Here is a 19,270-nt window from a genome sequence, read left to right as displayed (position 1 = left end):
ACCTTATTCCATTATTTTTCTCAAGCAATTACTGGATTAAAAATCACATTCTCATTTAACATCAGAAACCGTTTGCTAATAATACTTCCCTACGGCTTATTCACAGAATTTACTTTTAAAAGCCAACATTCCTAAAATTAAAACATTTATACAACAATATTCCTTCCTTCACAGACCAGTTAATGGCCCTCCTGTGTCTGATAACTGGCAGACGTGATCCACATACACAATTTCTGTTTTCATTTTTTTTAACTGGAGAAATTTCAATGTTTCTTACTGTACTCTCTTATTTGGCACCACTGCTTTAGTTACATAGCAAAGAGTGATTCTCAATTGTTGGAGAGCAGTCCTTGACTACTTTCAAAAGTCCTCCTCAGAAACAGGAGTTACGTTCATATGTATGTGGTTCGTTGCATTGTACGCCCTTTTTGAAAAGTTCAACTCATTAATAACATCATCAGAACACTAACCTCGAGATGTCAAGCTCCCATCAGTTCTGCAATTCCTAGTATTGTGCACTTAGGAAATATTTAGGTTGGCATGTTACATTCATAGTGTAGAGAGGTTGATTTTTTAATGCTTAGTCCTGGTCTTAAAAAATTTTCTTTTTTCTCTTCCACTTATTCATGCCCTGTCCCTTGCCACCAGTTATCTCCCTTTCTTTCATAGCTGCAATAGACAGGACAAAGCACATGAATGCATTTCCACGTGGCCATCCACACAGATGTAAAAGATCTGGTCAACAGCTGACAGCCCTCTTGTAAAGCACCCTTAGTTGAGAGATGAGTTAGTATCAAGGTAAAACCCATCAAACTTGTAGTTTAGTATTCAAGTATTTAATTTTAAAATTTGAAGTTTACACAGATCATTTCCAACCTACCAAAATTCAGTATTTTAAGATTTTGATACATGCTAGTCGTTTCACAGTCACTCCCAGTATTAGATAAAAAACAACAACACCCAATAGGAATAATGAGAAAGCACCTGAAACAAACAATTCAACTTTCAATAGAGTATCACTGCTTTTGAATTTTCAGTACATTTTGACATTAATTGACTTTGGTTTTCACAAAGTGTTGCTTTCAGTTTTATCTCTGCTTATCTGACCAGTAATATTCCCAGTTAGTAGTTCTGTCTGCTAGACTGAGATGCAAAGTAATACACTGGAAGAAACAGAGCTCTAATTGCTTCATGTACAATTAAAACCATGCTGATAACCAGGGAAATCAATCACGAGTACGATCTGAAAGGGACGTAATTCACATATCTCAAGAAACTCCTCGATTTTTTTGTTCGATTCTCTGTAACTTTTGTCATTACAGTACTAAAATTAATATTGAAGTGTTTTGGCTTTCAACTTCTCTGTAAACTTGCTTTAAAAGACTGATACAGAACATAGCCACTATATAAGATATGGACAGCTACCACAAACAGCTGATTCATGATGACCTCTAATTTTACTTGTAACTTGTTGGCATTTTTGATCCCAAAAGAAGCAGCATCAGATGGGATTCTCTTCAATGTGTTCCTAATCCTACTTTTATTTTTTTCCTTAAACATCAGTTAAAAAACTCCCGAAAAACAAGGAGAAAACATGACTGTTGTGGTAACCCTTAATCTCACATATGTTTTAACACTCTACAATATTATGTGTTTTTGCATATCCGCACTGAGTGCATTTTAAAAAGGACCCCTGCTTTCAAAGAATGTTTATAGCACCATATAATCTGCTGCTGATTTAACTGCTTAAAATCAGACTCATTCTGACACTGTTTATCAAGGAAAGTTATTACACTGTTATTCCCTTTACCAATTTTTAAAAACATCTATTAGAAAAACGTATCCAATTGAATGTATATAAAAAATGAATTACTGGACACTCCATTTAGAGTTATTCCAGCTCTGTAAAAACAACTAATAGCTACATGAGCCTTCTGGAATGGCACCGTCTAATTTAACAGCAGAAAAAAAAAACTAATGGATGCATTGAATTAAAAGGTCTCTCTCACCCTTCATTCAATTTTTCAAAGCTTTTTGCAAAATCAAATTCAGCCTCGTTCATTGCTGTTCATTTTCAATTCATAGTAAGAGAAAAACAGTGACAAACACAAGAGGCAGAGTGTTGGCCAAGCCATTTAAAATGCAGCAGGAACAGCAAGTGACAAGGAAGCGTGAGAAAAACATAATTGCCGGAACAAACTGTAAATACACTAAACACAAGACAGTATCTTAACCCTAAAGCAAATTTTATATTCTATCAAGATTTAAATAGTTCTGCTTTCAACAGATACACAATGAAGAATTTACTCAGGATTGATACGTAACGCAATCAAGTATGAAGTATGTGAACCATTTGTGCACTAACAAATGCTACCATTGTTTCATCACAGGTAAAGCTGAAGCACGTCAGAATGGCACTTGGTTGAAAGAAAAGTAATACTGGGACTTGACCATTTTTTATATTGGTTACCTACAACATTCAAAGTAACTGACCATCAGCTACTTAACATTGCAAGAGGCTTGTTTTCCAGAGATGAGTTCCACCAACGGGAAACACAAACGAGATCAGTTCGAATCCATGATGAAGATAGTTAAACAGCATATTTCTGAAGGAAGCGGTCAAATGCATCATAAATCGCTTGCCTAAAGCAGGAAGAAACAAGTTAATTACAGATCACTTGCATAATTAAGGAAACAACAGACAAAAGTGACTATTTCCATTTATTTTCAAGTTAAACGTATCATCACAACTTGAAAATAGCATTCAGAAAAACACAGTATTGAGTAATCATTTTCCTTCATTTATACCTGGGATGCCTCAACTTCAACCTAGCAGCACGTTTCAGGAGTCAGCCAGTCTACTTACCACCATCCACAGGAATGCAAGTTTTAATTGACTCTGATTTCTGTACCAAACATGTCAGGAAGTATGTCAGACATACAACACAAATTAATTTTGAGGGCAATGTTTCAAAATAACAGTAAGATGGGAGTTCACATATGTTGACTTGGTATATTGCTATTTCTTTCTGATGTTGCTTAGACTTCCTAAATGGGATGTACACTCTTGCTAACTTCTTACATGTTAAAATTATCTCGGCAAGTATTTACCTTTTAAAAACCAAGGAACTGCAGGTATAAATATGTGTTTGTATACCTGATTTATGTAACTGACTCTGAAAAGTCAACACCTAGTACTATCAAGGCAAGACTTTGTGCAAGTACCATTCATCTGTCACCAAGCTTATGCCTTAATTCTGGCCTTCAACTATTTACTCACAGAAAACACCACCTGCAAAAGGACAACAACTGTACAACAGAATCTAAGAGGTCACTGGTCAAAAAGTATGTTCTAGTGCCCAGGGAACCAACGAAGAACAACTATAGGAAAGCAAGAGCAGTAATGATGAGCAAAGGCTTAGTGAACGATTTGGGAGACATGATGCACCATCCTCACTCACAGAATAGAATGGCAGCATTCTCTAAGATCCAATCATCTGATCTCAAAAGCAGTATAGGTATTTGTTGCTTGAATTATAGACTCAAATTTTAGAAGGAAAGCTATGTCTCTCAAAATTATGGTTTTAAGCTCTCAAATATTTTTTCTGATTCCCTGTCTACCTTACCTAAAGAGTCCTTGTTTGAAGAGGTAGGCACTGACGTGACCTCCATTCAGATACCTGATTTCACATCCAGGCCAGATTTCTTGAAGACTGCGCACTCCAGTTCGAGGGATATATGCATCCTCCTTAGCCTGTACAACTATGATTAAACTGGGGTCAACTGGAACTAAAGAAAAACAACTCAAAATGGAATTGATCTAAAATTAGAAAATAACAAATATTTCAGCTGAAAATTTCCGCTATAATATGCACCCAATTACTGAAATTAAATAAAAGTAATCTTTAGTCAAAGTATGTTTTTTCGTATCTTCTGCAGCATCCAAATCTTGATGCTACAGTAGTGAGTTCATCAGAAGAAAAGCAGTCAGACTTCCTTCCCTCCTTCAAAATGGAAAACTTCAAAAGTTTTTCAGAAATCATGAGGAAAATGCTCTTTCTCCTTATTGACAAAACTCCATAGCATTCAGGTCAGTTCAGAGACATGGCCATCCTTCCCCGGCCAGGGCAAAGAACTAGAAGACATTTGAAATTCAACAGACTAGCAGCGTTGTATTATTTTTCTCTCAGAGAAGAAAAAAAACCCAAACTTTTGATATTAGAAATCAGGCAGCAAGTACAGCATGCTCATTTTCTTTCCTGTTTCCTAATTATTTTTTCTCCTTCTGGCTATAGCATAAAAATCCTAATATATAGATAGATAGATAGATAGATAAAAATAGATTATATATGTATAAATAGTTATTATCACCACCATTGCACCAAATCTGTTGGTATTACCAACAGGAATAACGCTAAAATGCTGTTTGGAAAAATAGCACCAAAAATGGATAAAGCAAAGAACACCACTCTTCCCAAGAATATATGTGGTACAGTAGATGGTGACAAACTAAGGCATTGTAAGTGGAGGCTCACAAATATTTCAGACCCTTTCCTTTTGCATGAGGTAAATCATGTTTAGAGGATATACTATGTTAAGGTAGATCCCATCTTTTCATTCCATTTTTTTTTTTTCATGCAATCTGAATGTTAGGTGGATTTCCTTAAACTCCTCTACAGATACATTTCAAGCATACCCTGGCAATGGATGCACTATCTCCCAGAGCATCAGGAGACTTGAGAGACAATTGGTACAAAGGACTACATCACCTTAACAAGCTCACTGACATCACAGATCCTCTTACGCTTCAAGAAAGGTCAGTGCTTTAGCAAAGTGATACTGGATATGTGATTAGATAATAAAAGAATGTATGTAATTAGAATCAGGTTTTAATTTTCTTATTCTTTGGTTTTTTTTTGTCTACAGAAATAACTTCTGAAGTTCTAGAGAAAAAGCTTTAGTGTTAGGTGTCACAAAACATTCCTGGACAGCAGTGATCTGGGACAGCCCACAAAAGCCACTACAAACCTCGACTGAACTCCTTCAATCAGTACTAGGAAGTAATCACTTATTTGCACTGCCCACAAGCAGACCATTAAAAGTGATTTTTTTTTTTCCCACCAAGAAACTCAGCTTCATCATTTTAAGACTCACTGGGCTACCATTCCATCTATATGCTGTGCTTGCCTTGGGAAATGTTGCATTCACCAGACTGCATCATCCCAGAAGCATCTCGGGTTATTTTATTGGTCACATTTATCTTAACGTATCATTTAAGTTGGGATCTCATCTACGTAGACTGCTTTCCAGCTGAAGTCAATACCAGGTTTCCACCCCCTTAGATTTACTTTAACCTGCATGAAAAACCTTACTAACAGGATGCAGAAGATTAATTAGGTCTAGATATTAGTCACGCTGCACATTCACGTTATTTAAAGAGCAAAATGTCTGCGTGATAACTCATACCTGAAAATAGCCACAGCACAGCACAGAAAAATGTGCACAGATACAGAAACGCACATTTTCCATTGACTTTATCATCAGTTAGTTGTTAAAAAATAAACCACTAGGAAACTGAGTGTTAAACAGATGTTACAAAACAACACTCAGAATGCTTTCATATTTCATCTAAAGTGACAGCACGTTGGTCGAATTAGAGAAAGTATTCTCTTTTATTAGAGAATACTAATTCAGTTTTCTCAACTCCACACTGAAACAAATAAATACATACCTGAGAAGTTAGCTACGTGAGTACATTCATCCATCACTCCTTTCATGAACCTTAACGACTCTCTCTGTAAAGTGTCACTCTTTGTTCTATTATTTATCTTGTGTACCCGTTGAATGGTTAAATTTTTATTGCTACTGGTTGAAAATGTTTGATTTATGCACTGAATTTCAGGAGCGTCCTGTATTAAGAGTCTTTCTGATGAGGCACTTAGAGAACTTCTATTTGTGGTAAAGCTGTGGACAGCTTCTTTAGACTCAGCCTTGTTTGAAGAATCTAAGTTGAACATTCTGGAAGTCACATCTATGTCCTCCAGGCTATCTACATTGTCAGGAAAGTTTTTAACAAAATCTTGTCCCATCTTGAAAGAATCTGTCTAAACAAAGACAAATTATTAAGGCACTCCTTTACATCATCTGGTTAACATCAGACTTCAAATCAACACAACATTCAGTAAAGGGAGGCAAAGAGCACTCACTGCTTGGAGTACTTATCATTTTCAAACTACACACGTCACACAATGAATGAAATCCCAATCATCATAACCTTCTGATATTTTAATTCTACATTGGTCAGCTCAAGAAAGTGCTGACATATGGTAGTACACGATTCAAACATTTGTCTATTTTTAATTCTGTATTAAACTCTGAATTAATGACTACAGTTCAACAAGCTTACATCTCTGATCAAATAAATCACAAAAGCTATGTTTACTAGACACGTGTCTCTCAAAACAGTAATAATGATGTTTTGAAAAAGTTGCCACAAGTTAACGATAATTTTTTTCCCCACAGATGGGAAAAAATAGGCAATAGCAAGAAATATAATTGACCACATCCAATGTTTGGCTTATGACTGAAAAATTTACTTCCTCCAATAATTAGGATGACATAAGCTGAACTTCCTGTAATGTTTCTTTTTTTTTTTTTTTTCTAATTAATTAAAACTCATTATCTGGAAGCAATTCCAAATTTAAAGGACAAAATCTCAGCATTAGCAGTTTCAGGCTGCCAGCTTTCCAAATTCCAAAGCAATTTACTGGGATGAATTACCTATGTTTTCCATGTTTTGACTGAAAACATTTAATGTTGTAGATTGCACTGACTTTGTAATAAGGGATATACTTAACATACATTGTTCAACTAAAATATTAGGCACGTGAACATTTGCAAATAGTGAAAACAAACCATACTTACTCCACGGTATTCAAGCATTTGAATGATTTCTTCTTCATAAACAGTTTGTGTATAATATTGTTTCTCAAGCTCTCTCCAGTTCACTGCCTTACTCAGCACACCCTGAAGTTATAAACACAAGAGTCTAGTACACAAGCAAAGGCCAAAGAATATTCTGAAATAACAACATGCAGAGAAAATTGATTCGTTCCTGTGATTTGATTTTTGCAGTGCAGTTCTGGCTTCAGTTTCCAGACAACCCTTAGAATTACTGGAAGCTTTTAAGCACACACTGTAAGGACACACACAGGACATGGAAATACATTTCTCCTTAAAAAGTAAAAAATAGAAAGATTTAAACACACATTTAGACTGAACTGAGCCAGAGATGACTATTAATGTTGGCCTGTTAAATCACTTACCCAGCAGAAGTAGTGAAAACAGTTAAAACATTATCATGCAGCTACTTATGCCAGGCTTTGACCAGAAAAAGCACTTCCTCAGCTTCCTTCCTTACCTTTCCACATCCAGATAAGGACTGTGATTGCTGTATCCCAAAGCAGCCCTTCATTTACGACATGATCCAGCGAAGTAGCTCAAAGTTACCTTCCCCATCACATCATATATCCTAAGCTTTTTGCCACTAGTTACTAATCATGGCCAGAGTGATATGAAACGTCTAACTGAAAAGGCGAACGTAGCTGACCCAAGCGTTTTATCTCATGTATCTGATTACAATTCAGTATATTAATATAAAAATATTGGTCAATTACCGTAGTAAAGACTGCAGAAGCTGTTGACCACGAAAGACATGGAATCAGTGGCAATGGCTTAGGCCAGTTCGTCACCGCCAGGGAAGCCATCTAGAATCAAACGCAGTTATTACGTGTATTAATACCAAATTCACAATATTTTTGAAACTATTTTAAGACCTCTCTCACCTCACATTTATTTGTTTATAAAGCATTAAATAAGAAGTATCAAAGCAATTAAGGACTGTGGTAATCAGATAAACTTCCACCTCTTTAGAATTCAGAAGGTTTAGTCTGTTCTTCAGTGATTTCCCTAACAACAAATATCCTTGTGGACAGGACTAATTTCACAGATAAATGGGTTTATAACGACAAGAATTCTGAATGGGATATTTATTCCTACAGTTTAGTTATTTCAAACAATGGAAACCTTCATACAGCCTAGTCATCAGGCTCTTAGAAGCTTATTTCAAGACAAAATTAAAGCAATCTATAAAAACTATTTAAAATTTTACACTTTTGAATTCATATTCTAGAAACATAATATGCTGAATTACTTCTCATCTGAAAGTACTGTTTTCCTGCCCTTTGAAATCTAAATTATTGCTTTTATATCAGTACTCGGTACAAATTTTGCTAACTATCCTGATATTTCTTGTGTAAATAGAAAAAAAGAAGCTCAACATACAGAAACAACAAGCAAATACTTCCCTATGTTGCATGTTCCATCCACGTTTTATTATACTGCTTTCAACAGCGTAAAATCCCTCCTACAAAACACCCCGTGTTTGTCCTAGACATTCTACTAAGTAGACTAATACAAGTGAATTAGAATTCTATTTGAATTGTATTCAATAATACTAAGGGGCAGGAGCATCACACAGGGATGTTACAACAATAAGAAAGCCAGACATCTTTGGCCTTAGTTCCAGCTCTCTCCATCATTAGAGGTGAATTAATGATACTTCCTTTCAGTTACAAAACACATTCCTAAGACTGCTTTAAATTTAAGTTAGGATTAGTCAAAAGAGTATGTTTCTGGACAAATGACAATTACACCAAAAGAGTTTCCAAGCTCACTTTCTCTGATCATGGCTCTTGCTATACTCATCCAGCACATAATGACTGGTATCGGATACAGCACCCTGCCGTTCCTATACTATTCACAACGAAGGCTCCAAAGTAGCCCACAGCTAGCCGTGGACACACCAGTTTAAGAGTTACAATCCACAATATAAATAAGGCATGGGAGACATGTTTAACACAGTTTTGTCTAATCAGGATGATATTTATGTGAATGTAAGGTATTTCACACACGTATGTCATCTAGAGTCACAAATGGTGCTTTGGAGGAAAATGATTTTTCTTTCAGTAGACACTGTCATTGCCGTTATCTAATCAGTTCTTGACAAGAAATAAATACAGAAGGATCAGTAAAATGGAGGTATGTTGTTTTAGCTGGCTTTTTATAAGTGAATCACCGACCAACAATCCATCTGTGGAGACACAAGCAGTAATGCTGTGCATCTTACTATGAATACAGTGCCATTTGAATTTGAATACGTGCAGTCACACACGATATGTTATCCACTGCACTCCAGAATTCTTCTTTAATCAGCACCAACGAAGAAAAAAGTTGATTTGAGAACAGACACGACACCAAGAGTCAACACAGTCACGTAAATTACTGTACCATTTCACTCAATGCATTCAAAAACAAATTTAAGACTGGAGGAAAGGAGGGAAAAGTAGAAATTGATCGATGTAGTCTTTCAAAAAAGACTTTTTCCCATTAGAAAAAACCGTTACATGCGAAGATACTCAATGAAGCCTCTAAAAAAAAAAATGGCTGACAAAGGGAGCTACGATTTGTCATTATTTATCAAGGATTATACTAATTCAGCACTACTGAACATGAGAATTGCTGACAATTTTTCTCATGACTATTACTTAATTTAAAGTACATCAGAGAGGAACACTATAAAACCAATTCTTTCCATGTCCTAAATGATCAAATGAGAAGTTTAAAAAAAATTAACAAACAGGAAATATAAAAGCTTACATGTCCTCCCATGGATATTCCAGTCATCCCTAGCGGTCCATAGCCTTCTCTCTCTAGCCAGTGCAAAAGAGCTGCCGATTCTAGAACAAGAGCTCCTCCCATCACAAACAGGTCCGAGACATTTTTTAAACATGACCGTCTTTTCTCCCCAGAAAAGGAAAAGACAGGATTTATTTTCTAAGATTAGATTTTGACAACTGTCATCATTCTGTACATACTTGTATACAAAGCCTGATCACATTCCCAGAGAATTCTGGATCCTAACTCCTGCTCATTCAAGAGAAGAAGCAAGTCCAGATTCTCTGGCACTTTTTCTAAGTGGGAACTAGGAACAGACACCTGCTAAGCTTCTAATATTACTCACCACCTGATCATTTAGAAACAAGTATTAGCAACACTAGAATCCCATTAGCAGTAATCTTCTGTGCTGTCAAGTTATAACGGATATTTTCAAAACAGAATCACAACACTTCAATTCTAGATAGTACACATCTCAGTTGCAGAAAAGAACAACCTTGTTGTTGTTGTTCTTCTCCTCCTCTTATTTACTTCTTTCTTATCACTGAAAAATTGCAGTACGCCAGCTTTGGAAAAACTCGGTGTCATTGTTAAGACTGAAACTGTAAAGTGGGAAGTTTGTCACGGTACTGAGAAATTAATGTAGCGTATTCTAAAGCACCAAAACAGGGGAAACAAAAAGGAGAAAGCTATTCAGCTGAACCACAGAGGAACTCTCAAAAAACGAAAGTATTTTACAGAGCAATAACATACCTCTAATGAGAAGAAATACCGTGCTAGTCACAGAGAAATGAACGTAACAGCTGCAAAACAGTACTCATAAGCTGAAGTGATTCTTTCTGACAGCTTTGTTATGTAAGATTCATCAATCCTCCATAGCTGCTACATTTACTAAGCACCGTTACTACTAAAACTGCTGTTAACTAAAAATTCTGCTGCTGCTTTGTAAACTTGTACCTAAGATTGACAGTTATTTCTCGGGGTACATGACAGCACTTGCCTTTCAGAGAATCCTTGTCTACATCATTCATATACTAAGCTGTCAAGCTAGGACAACAGAAAAAGGAGTTAGAAATATCCTCACCAAATTACTTTTCTGCATCAATTACTTTGCTACAAGGAAAAAAAACCAAAAACCTTCATCTATTCCAGCACACACGCTCTCGTCCCTTTCCTATAATCTTATACTTCTAAATGCAATAACGATTAAATATATAAATGTTTTTCCTATTAAAAAAGTATTTTATAACAATCAGCTGGCAATTGTGTTTGTACATTTTTCTTAACCTTTTAAAAAAAGCAGTTCTTACTGCCATAAGTTCTGCATCTGCTCTGAAAATTAACTTAAAAGCCATTTCTTGAATTAAAACTTCAAGACTGAATATCACATACTTAGAACAGGCCAACGAACAAGCAACAAGTTACTTCATGCCTTACTGTGGTCCTTTTGTAATACCTAGGAAAAAATACCTGTAAAACTGAGCTAAAGAATAACAAGACAAACTATCAGAACAAAGACTACTCATATTTGACCGAAATAATTGCAGCAAGTATATGTATACAATTGCTGATCAGGAAAACAAACTGCTGCTTGCTTGCATTCACGCTCATCTCATTCCTATGTTGAGATGCCATCTCATGCAAACTTTCACGACCACAGTGATCTCTTACTGCAAACAGTAGTAAACCAGCCCAGCAAAGGGCTGACAATTTGGTTAACAGGATGTTTGGGATTTTATTTTTCTCAATGAGCTCACAAAGCTTATACTAATTTAACTTCCTGAGAAACAAAACAAAACAAAAGTTGCATCTTGCAGACTGTATCTTGCAGTACTTACATTTGATCCTTAGGTTTTCTGCAGCCATGTAGAAGTCTCAAGTTAAAGAAAGTAATAATTGTCAACACAAAAATAGGCAATTAAAAAAAAAGTAAAAAATTAAATTAATCCCATGCACACAGCACAATTAACTAAAATTTTGAACTTGGATTCCAAGCATTTAACAGGACCTAAATCACATGAAATACAATCTGATTACGTAACTTAACTATGTTAAACTTTACTTCTAACAGGTATGCAGGAATACAGAAAAGGACATGAGATTCTATTTAATGAAATGAGGTAACAGTGTTACAAGTTACTGATGAATTGATGAAAGATCTTTATTTTTTAATTAGAACAGATTGTAAGGGCCAAGATTAAGCCTCTCAAAAGCACGTGAGGCTCTAAAGGGTCACATTTGAAAATGGAAAGCAAAGGAAATAATGTTATTTTCCATCAATCATTAACACACCCAAAACTAACACAGTATGATGCAGAATGAAAGCACAGGTTTCACTCTACCATGACTACAGTAATCAATCACATTCAAAACTCTGATGACGAATGTGATGACAGATTAATGCCAGAACTTCTACTGTGATGACTATACTAAGAAGCTGTAGAAGACATCTTCAGAAAAATCAGAAAAGCGTTACTCAGTTATACTGTGTTCCACCTTGTGTCTCATTCAGCAGGTTCCTACCCTGTGAAGAAAAAACTTATAACTGCACAAAAACCCTGTCTTCCACAAAAGGATATAATAGGGATTTTCAAGCAATAGGGAAGCCATACAGGCTTCTTTTATCATTGGACGAGCCATTAACGTGCGTCTCCTCCAGAAGTGCTAAAGAAAAGAAGTATAATTGTAATCCTAAAATCCAAATACTTATTCTCTCAGTATTAATTCATGTTAACATTTCACTTACATGATCCCCAGTGCCTGCTAAATGAATGCATACAGGTCTGTGCTTGCTATTCCATCTTCTGGGTGTTATGAACTGAAACCTATGAGAAACAAACATTATGGAAAAGTAAATCTTTGCTTCATATAAATATTTGGAAAAACAAACACAAACCAACACACTCTGTGACACACTCAGGGAAATTGTTGATACAGCAGTATCATTTTTCATAAACACATCCAGCAAAGAAAGGAATCCAAGAGTATGACAGACTGAATTCCAGACATGAAAAGGAGTCAAGTGGAAAGATCATGCTCCTAAAACAGACCACTACCTCATCATCACAATTCCGATTTTGCAGAGTGGAGAAGCAGAAGTTCAGACAAAGAGCTGCCTGAACATGTATGCCTAGCTCTCCTAGACAATATTACTTTTTTTCTCCTGAAGGCACAACAGCTGAAACTGAAGAATAAGATCAGCAAAACGTTTACATTAAAATGAAAGTAGTTGAAAAGAGCCACAAACAAAATATTTTTATACACACAACATTTAATTTCTTCTGCTGCTACACTGAAGTTATTTACAGTATAACTACTGAGAGGAAAAAAAATCCTTTTGAAGCCACTAATATTTGCTCCACAAGATGGAGCACAAACACACAAATGAATTACAACCAGGGAAAAAATAAAACTCAACCAACCAAACACATGATGCACAACAATCTTAAGTGAAATTACAACACTCAAACAGTACTGTTCAATGCAACAGCATAACAACCTCACAGTGCAAAGGAACACATAGGAAAGCAGTCAGATTTTGGTATAAATCAGGGATGCTAAAGGGGAAGTGGAATTGAACTGACATTTCGGCTACTGAACTTTTTCTGCACTACATGTCTTAGTGTGAAGTGTTCTTCAGATACAATGTTTGGAAAACAAAGGTATTCCAGTTTAAGGCAACACAATTTCTACACCAAAAAACAAGACAACAAAAAAACCCAATACTTCAGAATCAAAGCATCAACTACAATGCCAGAGACTAACAGAGCCAGGTAATCCCAGGTTTTAATTTTTCTTACCATAGCTTAAGATTTTCATAAAGGGTTACGTCATCCACTTTCAGCTAAGATTAGACTTATAGTTCTCCACATTATCACTAGTAATAACCACAATTGGAAGAGAGCTTCTGTTAAATAAACACGTAATTACCCTAAAACTCCCATCCCTTGCAATGCTCACTTTCTTTCCTGACTTCAGAATATAATCTGTCATTCTTTCTCAAATATCACAATAAAGCACCCTAGCAGAGTAATCAGTATTACGATACATTGGCTTTATGGTAGAACTAAAGATGTATCATTTTTATTTCTCTCCAATACTAGCTTGAGAAAGGAAATGCCACTTGTTTTCTCCTACCTGGCTACAAGAGACTCAACAGGCAGGATACCCGGAACATAATGAGCTAAAGGGGAAATGAAGTGCCCCTCAAGGATTTTACAGTCCGATTGTTCCTCGACCTGCAGAGAGAATGATACATATCTAACAGCACAGACAAGTATTTTTCCATATAAATTACCTACTAAAGAACCAAGTAATAAGCTTAAACTGTCCCGCTCGAATAGTATATTATTATTGAAGTATATTCTATGTTTTGAACCTTTTGAAGCTTCAGCAATTAAAATCCGAGGCCCCGCACCTCCAGTTATTGAATGATTGAGAATAAGATGAAAATTCACCTGTACAACCACTACTTGAATCTCCCAGCTTACTTCAGTTCTGTAATAACCAATGTGACCACCCATTCTCCCACCCCTTCCAACCAAGCTTGACTTACCTGCCATTGCCTCCTAATTCTACTCACAGCGGCTAAATAACTAATAGTGAAGTTTATTAATTTCACTTTCACAATTTCACAATGCTGAAAGCATTTAGCTTGCCACAGAACTGTTTGCTAGTGTAGTTGTTTCACCAGAACTACTGGCTTTTTCTGACCCCTTTCTTCACACTCCCTCAATTGAAGTCTTCAGGGCAAGGATTACCTACATCTGCATTTCGCTTGAAAGCACAGGGCTTCCTTTCTCTAACCAGCCTGAAAACCACACTACATTCATTTGTTTTGCCACTGCAGTATTATTAAAACCTTCACAGAAAAGTTCCAGTATCCCTTTCTCTAAAAGACAGCAACAGGGACCACTCGTCAACTTAGTTAACGCCACCTGCTAGAAAATCACTGATTAGCAAAAGCCAAGTGAGTATCATCAGGGATCTGTTCATCGTCCTATGTACACGCTGTCCCTAAATCAAGTTCCCACTTGCCAGTCCCAGCAGCAAAACATCTTGTAATAGCATCAGGAAAATGCAGATTCATATGTATCAACACTCAACACTTGTACTCTTTAAAAGCAGCCTGGAAAGGACTACATTTATTTCACGTTTACATGCATTAGGCAAACAAACTGAGTTAAACTGCACCCCTTGTGTTTACGTACCTTGTCAATAAAAACTGGGTAATCTTTTGAAACCAGTGTCTGGCATTTTTCCCTGTTTCCAATGATCTTTCTGAACTCAAAAATTCTATTGAACAGAGACAAAGAAAGAAAAGATTCAGTTTTTAGTCTAAATAAATATATATATATACACACATATGTACATAAAAAGATATTCAAGTGCATTTACAGATGAATCAGACTACGATGGCATAGGTCTATAAGAACATTTCTAAGTTAAAAAAAGTGAAAAATAAAGCACTCACATACATTGCCAGAGCTTACAAAGCCTTTAAATAGTATTTTAAACCTGATATAAAAAAAAAACCAAGGCCATTTTTCAGAGCAAAATAAAGACACAGGAACCCCTACTCTTACATACCCTTGAAGACATATTGGAGAGATATGGACAGAATGGATAAAAGGCAAAACTGCCAATGTCAAACTGTCAGTGGCTCAAGGTGTAACTGCCACAAGTCACTAGCCACATGCAGTGAATCCCAGAAATTACAGCAACTGAAGTGTGAGGTTGATAGCTGGATATCTTTCAAAGCCACCTGGATAAGCTGGAAGAACGAGTCAGCAAACACCCTAAATCTCAACAACACAACTGCCAAGCCTTGCACCTAGTCCTGTGCAACAACATAAACTGGGAACCACCCAGCTAGGAAGCAACTCTGCAAGAAAGGGCACACGGTGTCTGGCATGAGTTTGCAGCATGGCCTTGCAGCTACGCAGACCACTGGTACCCCCCTCAACATTCAGCAAGAAAGCAGACAGAGTCCAAGCACTCATGAATCACATCTGGAATACTGAGCCCAGTTTTGGGACCACTGTCAGCAGAGCGCAGCAAGGATAACTGGAACACATTACATATGAAAAAAGACTGAGGGAACTGGGTGTGCACTGCCTGCAGGAGGGAAGGCTCAGGGGCAAATCCAGCTGCTTCCCTCTGCTGCGTACATGGGCTAACAAAGCACTGCAGAAGATGAAACAAAACTCATTGACAGGGGTAGAGGGTGTGAAGACAAGAAGCAATGGTTGCGAGTTGCAACACTGGAATTGCTATTGAAACAATGAAATCTTTACTCATCATGGTAGGTGTATAAGCTCATGGCAACCTAAGGACCCAGAAACTGAAATATCTATCCTCAAGGGACTTCAAACTCAACACCAGGAGGTGCTGAGCGACTTGAAAGAACAAGTTCTTAGTACTGAGCAGGGGCTGGGACTAGATGCCCTCAGTATGTACCACATAGCCTAAAGAACTCTATGCTAGGAATTCTTACGACTCTAAATACATGCAAAGATGTCACTGATTGAATTAAAACAGTAGTTTTGGACAGGCAGTACAAAAGAATGGTAAAACAGGAACAAACTATTCACCTTCCTAAAAGCAAAGAAAGCCACTACACAAAGCGGTTCACCACAACAAAAATAGCTCTAACTGTATACCCTGCTTTTCTTATGCAGAACACTGCACTAAATATTTCTAAGAGTATAGCTATGAGACACGTCTATGGAGGATGAATTAATTGCAAAGATGTTTTGCTTGACACACACTCTTCGAAAAATACTACTTGTACATATTTTCTTTGTAGTTCAGAGAACACTAAACCTACTGAAAGGTAAACCTTCAAAACGTGGAAAAATTTCAACTCCTGCTAATGAGCTGAGGATAAAGCATTGGGATACAAGTCATCACATCAAGAGCGTGCTCAACAAACCTTCATATCACATCTAAGCGAGACAGTCAGTGACATCAGTCAATCTCAGTTAACGCTAAGAAAGTTCATGAAATAATTCAAATGGGTTTGCATAGCCAACAATTTAAAAGACCAAACAAACACTAACACTGTTTCCAGCATGATCTGCGAGCTAGGGAGTGGTAATGCCTCCTCACACTGGCTGCTGTGAGGAGGCAGGAGGTAGCGTTCTTCCTTCTTCTTTCTGGGTGAAACCAAGCTGCCTGGGAACAACTTGCCTTTCCACCCAGTGGTAGCACAGAAAAAAAACCTTACAGATCTCTTACAGCTAACAGTAGAATCAGTCAGACGTTAGCCCATAGATTGAGTGGGGGGAAAAGATGGGGAGAAGGGTTAGTGAGACATAATTAAGTCCTCCCAACATTTCACATGAGGAGTTTGATAAACATCCCATTTCAGATAAACTCACAACATACAATACAGAAATGCTGCAGTCACAACTAAGTGAAGTACGCATTTTTGATCATTGCAACAAAAGTAAACTACGCTAACTTGATAAAAAACCAACACTTAAGTTTTGCTGGGAACTGCAACTTGAGATAAAACAACTGAGGAAGGAGATTTAAGAAACAAACAGCCTGCATAACTCCACCACTATCCACAGCAAACTAAATTTTTGCTTTCTGTTTTCTCAATCTATATGCAAATACGTACGAATTGGCTTAGGAAACATTCAGCATTCCCTTATTTATATACTACATGATACAGAACATTTTCAGTCACTTAAAGGTTAAAACAAAACTAAAAATTAAGACATGCAAGTAATTAATTTCTAGGTGCTCCTCACAATTTGAACGGAAAAAATGCAGAAGTTTATGAAAAAAAATAAGGGAAGTAGAATTACCGCTTGAAGACATTAAGAAGAACCACAGAGTCATAAGGGTTGGGAGGGACCTCTGGAGATCATCAAGTCTAACCCTCTGCTAAAGCAGGTTCCCTACAGTAGGTTGCAGAGAAAAGCGTCCAGGTGGGTCTTGAATGCATCCAGAAAAGGAGTCTCCACAACATCTCTAGGCAGCCTGTGCCAGTGCTCAGTCATCCTCAAAGAAAAAGAAGTTTCTTCTCGTATTGAGATGAAACTTCCTGTGCTCCCAATCATTCCTGCTTCCCCTTGCCCACCACTAGGTATTGCCTAGAGGTGCCCAGCCTCACACTCTTGACACCTGCCCTTCAGATACTTTTAAGTGATGATAAGATCTCCTCTCAGAAAATGAGTTTACTGCTTTGGGGATGAGAGAAATTTCTGAATGCATCTTACCCTTCTAAGACTCCTCATTATTAAGCAATTACAGAAAGTTAGCAAGATCTTCTTCATGTTAATAAGAAAAATCCCTCTGGAAAGATTTGGCTAGTCTTGGTCTCGGTCAAGACTTTAAAAAGTCACTACTTAGAGTGGATTATTTTAGACGCAGAAGTGAAAAATGTGATTGGGCACACATTCTCTCAAGAAAATCCTCTTTAAACAGAAAAGCATTTAAGAGAACCCTTTAAGACTTCTAAATCCAGTTACAACGTCAGTATGGAAATACATGATATCCTGATCAAAATAAACTTCAACATAACTTAGTAAAAAGAAACACAGAAGAGTACCAAAATTCCACCTAGTTTCCTTTCAATATAAATGACAGATAGTGCTATTACTATTGTTTTTAAATAAGTCACCTCTTCAGATCCTCTGGCTTTCCCCATCCTCTGATGAAGAGTTTAGTGAGGAGAAGCTTTCTGTACAAGACATCTAATTTACTTACACCCATTAGCAGCAAACTGACATCTAGAAAAGAGAACAGGTAAAAACAAGGCAGTGAAAGAGGTTAACGCGAGGGGCAAAGTCCGTTGCTTATTATTCTAAGTTGGCTCTTATTCTGATACCTGTAATCAATGAAAAGCCATATCACTCTCTTACTTAGGCCAATTCTTTTCCTTTTAAACAAGGTATACAAGCAGTGAATGAAAATTCTACCTTTGGGGTTGTTTTTATTTTTATTTTTTTAAGAAAAGCAGAATGTAGCAGGAAGAATTTGACACACACAAAAAACTAAAAAGTTATCACATTATTGATGAAAAGATTACAGAAGAAGCCCATGAGATACTAAGTCTTCAGCCAGTTCTAAGTGTATTTTACTTAGACCAATAAGAAGAGTAGCACTGATCTCTGTCCTATGTCAGTACAGTAAGAATGGTAAAAACTTTCCTATCTAATTGAGTTTTCATCAGTGCATCTCAGAAAGGAAATTAACTCTGCTTTGATCCCTTTCCAATTTCCCCCACCTTGATTCTTATGATTTTGAAAACAAAGCACCCACTTCCTTCAGAAAACAAACAACAATAAATAAAGACATCACACCGTGAAAATCCTCTCGCCAGTGTCATATTTTACTTGGGAAATACAGTAGCTCAAATATAACTAAAGCCAACAAGGTTTTATGCCAACTCAGCCTTACTTTCAAAGCAATACTTACTGAAGTGAGCTTGGAGCCGCTACTGTGCTCTTCCAATAAGGAAGAACAAACAAGAGCAGTCTGGTCTTGATCAGCAGGATATAGGTCCTTCAGTGATAATGAG

The 19,270-nt window shown here is 36.8% G+C and overlaps 1 protein-coding gene across 1 annotated transcript; it reads right to left on the bottom strand.

The window, feature by feature from the left end:
* Nucleotides 1-2,247: 2,247 nt before the first annotated feature.
* ABHD18 (abhydrolase domain containing 18) lies at nt 2,248-19,270 on the bottom strand. Its single transcript, XM_065736481.1, has 13 exons — nt 19,168-19,270; nt 18,371-18,479; nt 14,946-15,030; nt 13,873-13,973; nt 12,482-12,560; nt 12,315-12,399; nt 11,574-11,601; nt 9,718-9,856; nt 7,677-7,766; nt 6,925-7,026; nt 5,732-6,104; nt 3,627-3,789; nt 2,248-2,643 (listed from the first exon to the last, which is right to left on the bottom strand). The coding sequence occupies exons 2-13, from the start codon at nt 18,460-18,462 to the stop codon at nt 2,592-2,594; spliced, it is 1,389 nt and encodes a 462-aa protein (XP_065592553.1). The 5' UTR covers nt 18,463-18,479; nt 19,168-19,270; the 3' UTR covers nt 2,248-2,591.

This window comes from Cyrtonyx montezumae, unplaced genomic scaffold (assembly GCF_038088225.1).
Source record: "Cyrtonyx montezumae isolate F1298 unplaced genomic scaffold, pur_monq_1.0 scaffold_2, whole genome shotgun sequence".
Classification (NCBI taxonomy): Eukaryota; Metazoa; Chordata; class Aves; order Galliformes; family Odontophoridae; genus Cyrtonyx; species Cyrtonyx montezumae.
Note: the sequence above shows the minus strand (reverse complement) of the source record. Positions and strands in the feature narration are given on the sequence as shown.

Bases quoted from the DNA above. Each gene is read 5' to 3' on its own strand.
- ABHD18 (XM_065736481.1), bottom strand. From the start codon at position 18,462: ATGGGTGTAAGTAAATTAGATGTCTTGTACAGAAAGCTTCTCCTCACT. The intron at 13,974-14,945 runs GTACGTAAACAC...TTCTCTCTGCAG, and splicing joins ACCCAGTTTTTATTGACAAG to GTCGAGGAACAATCGGACTG. The intron at 11,602-12,314 runs ATATCCTTTTGT...TGAGACTTCTAC, and splicing joins ATTGCTTGAAAATCCCTATT to ATGGCTGCAGAAAACCTAAG.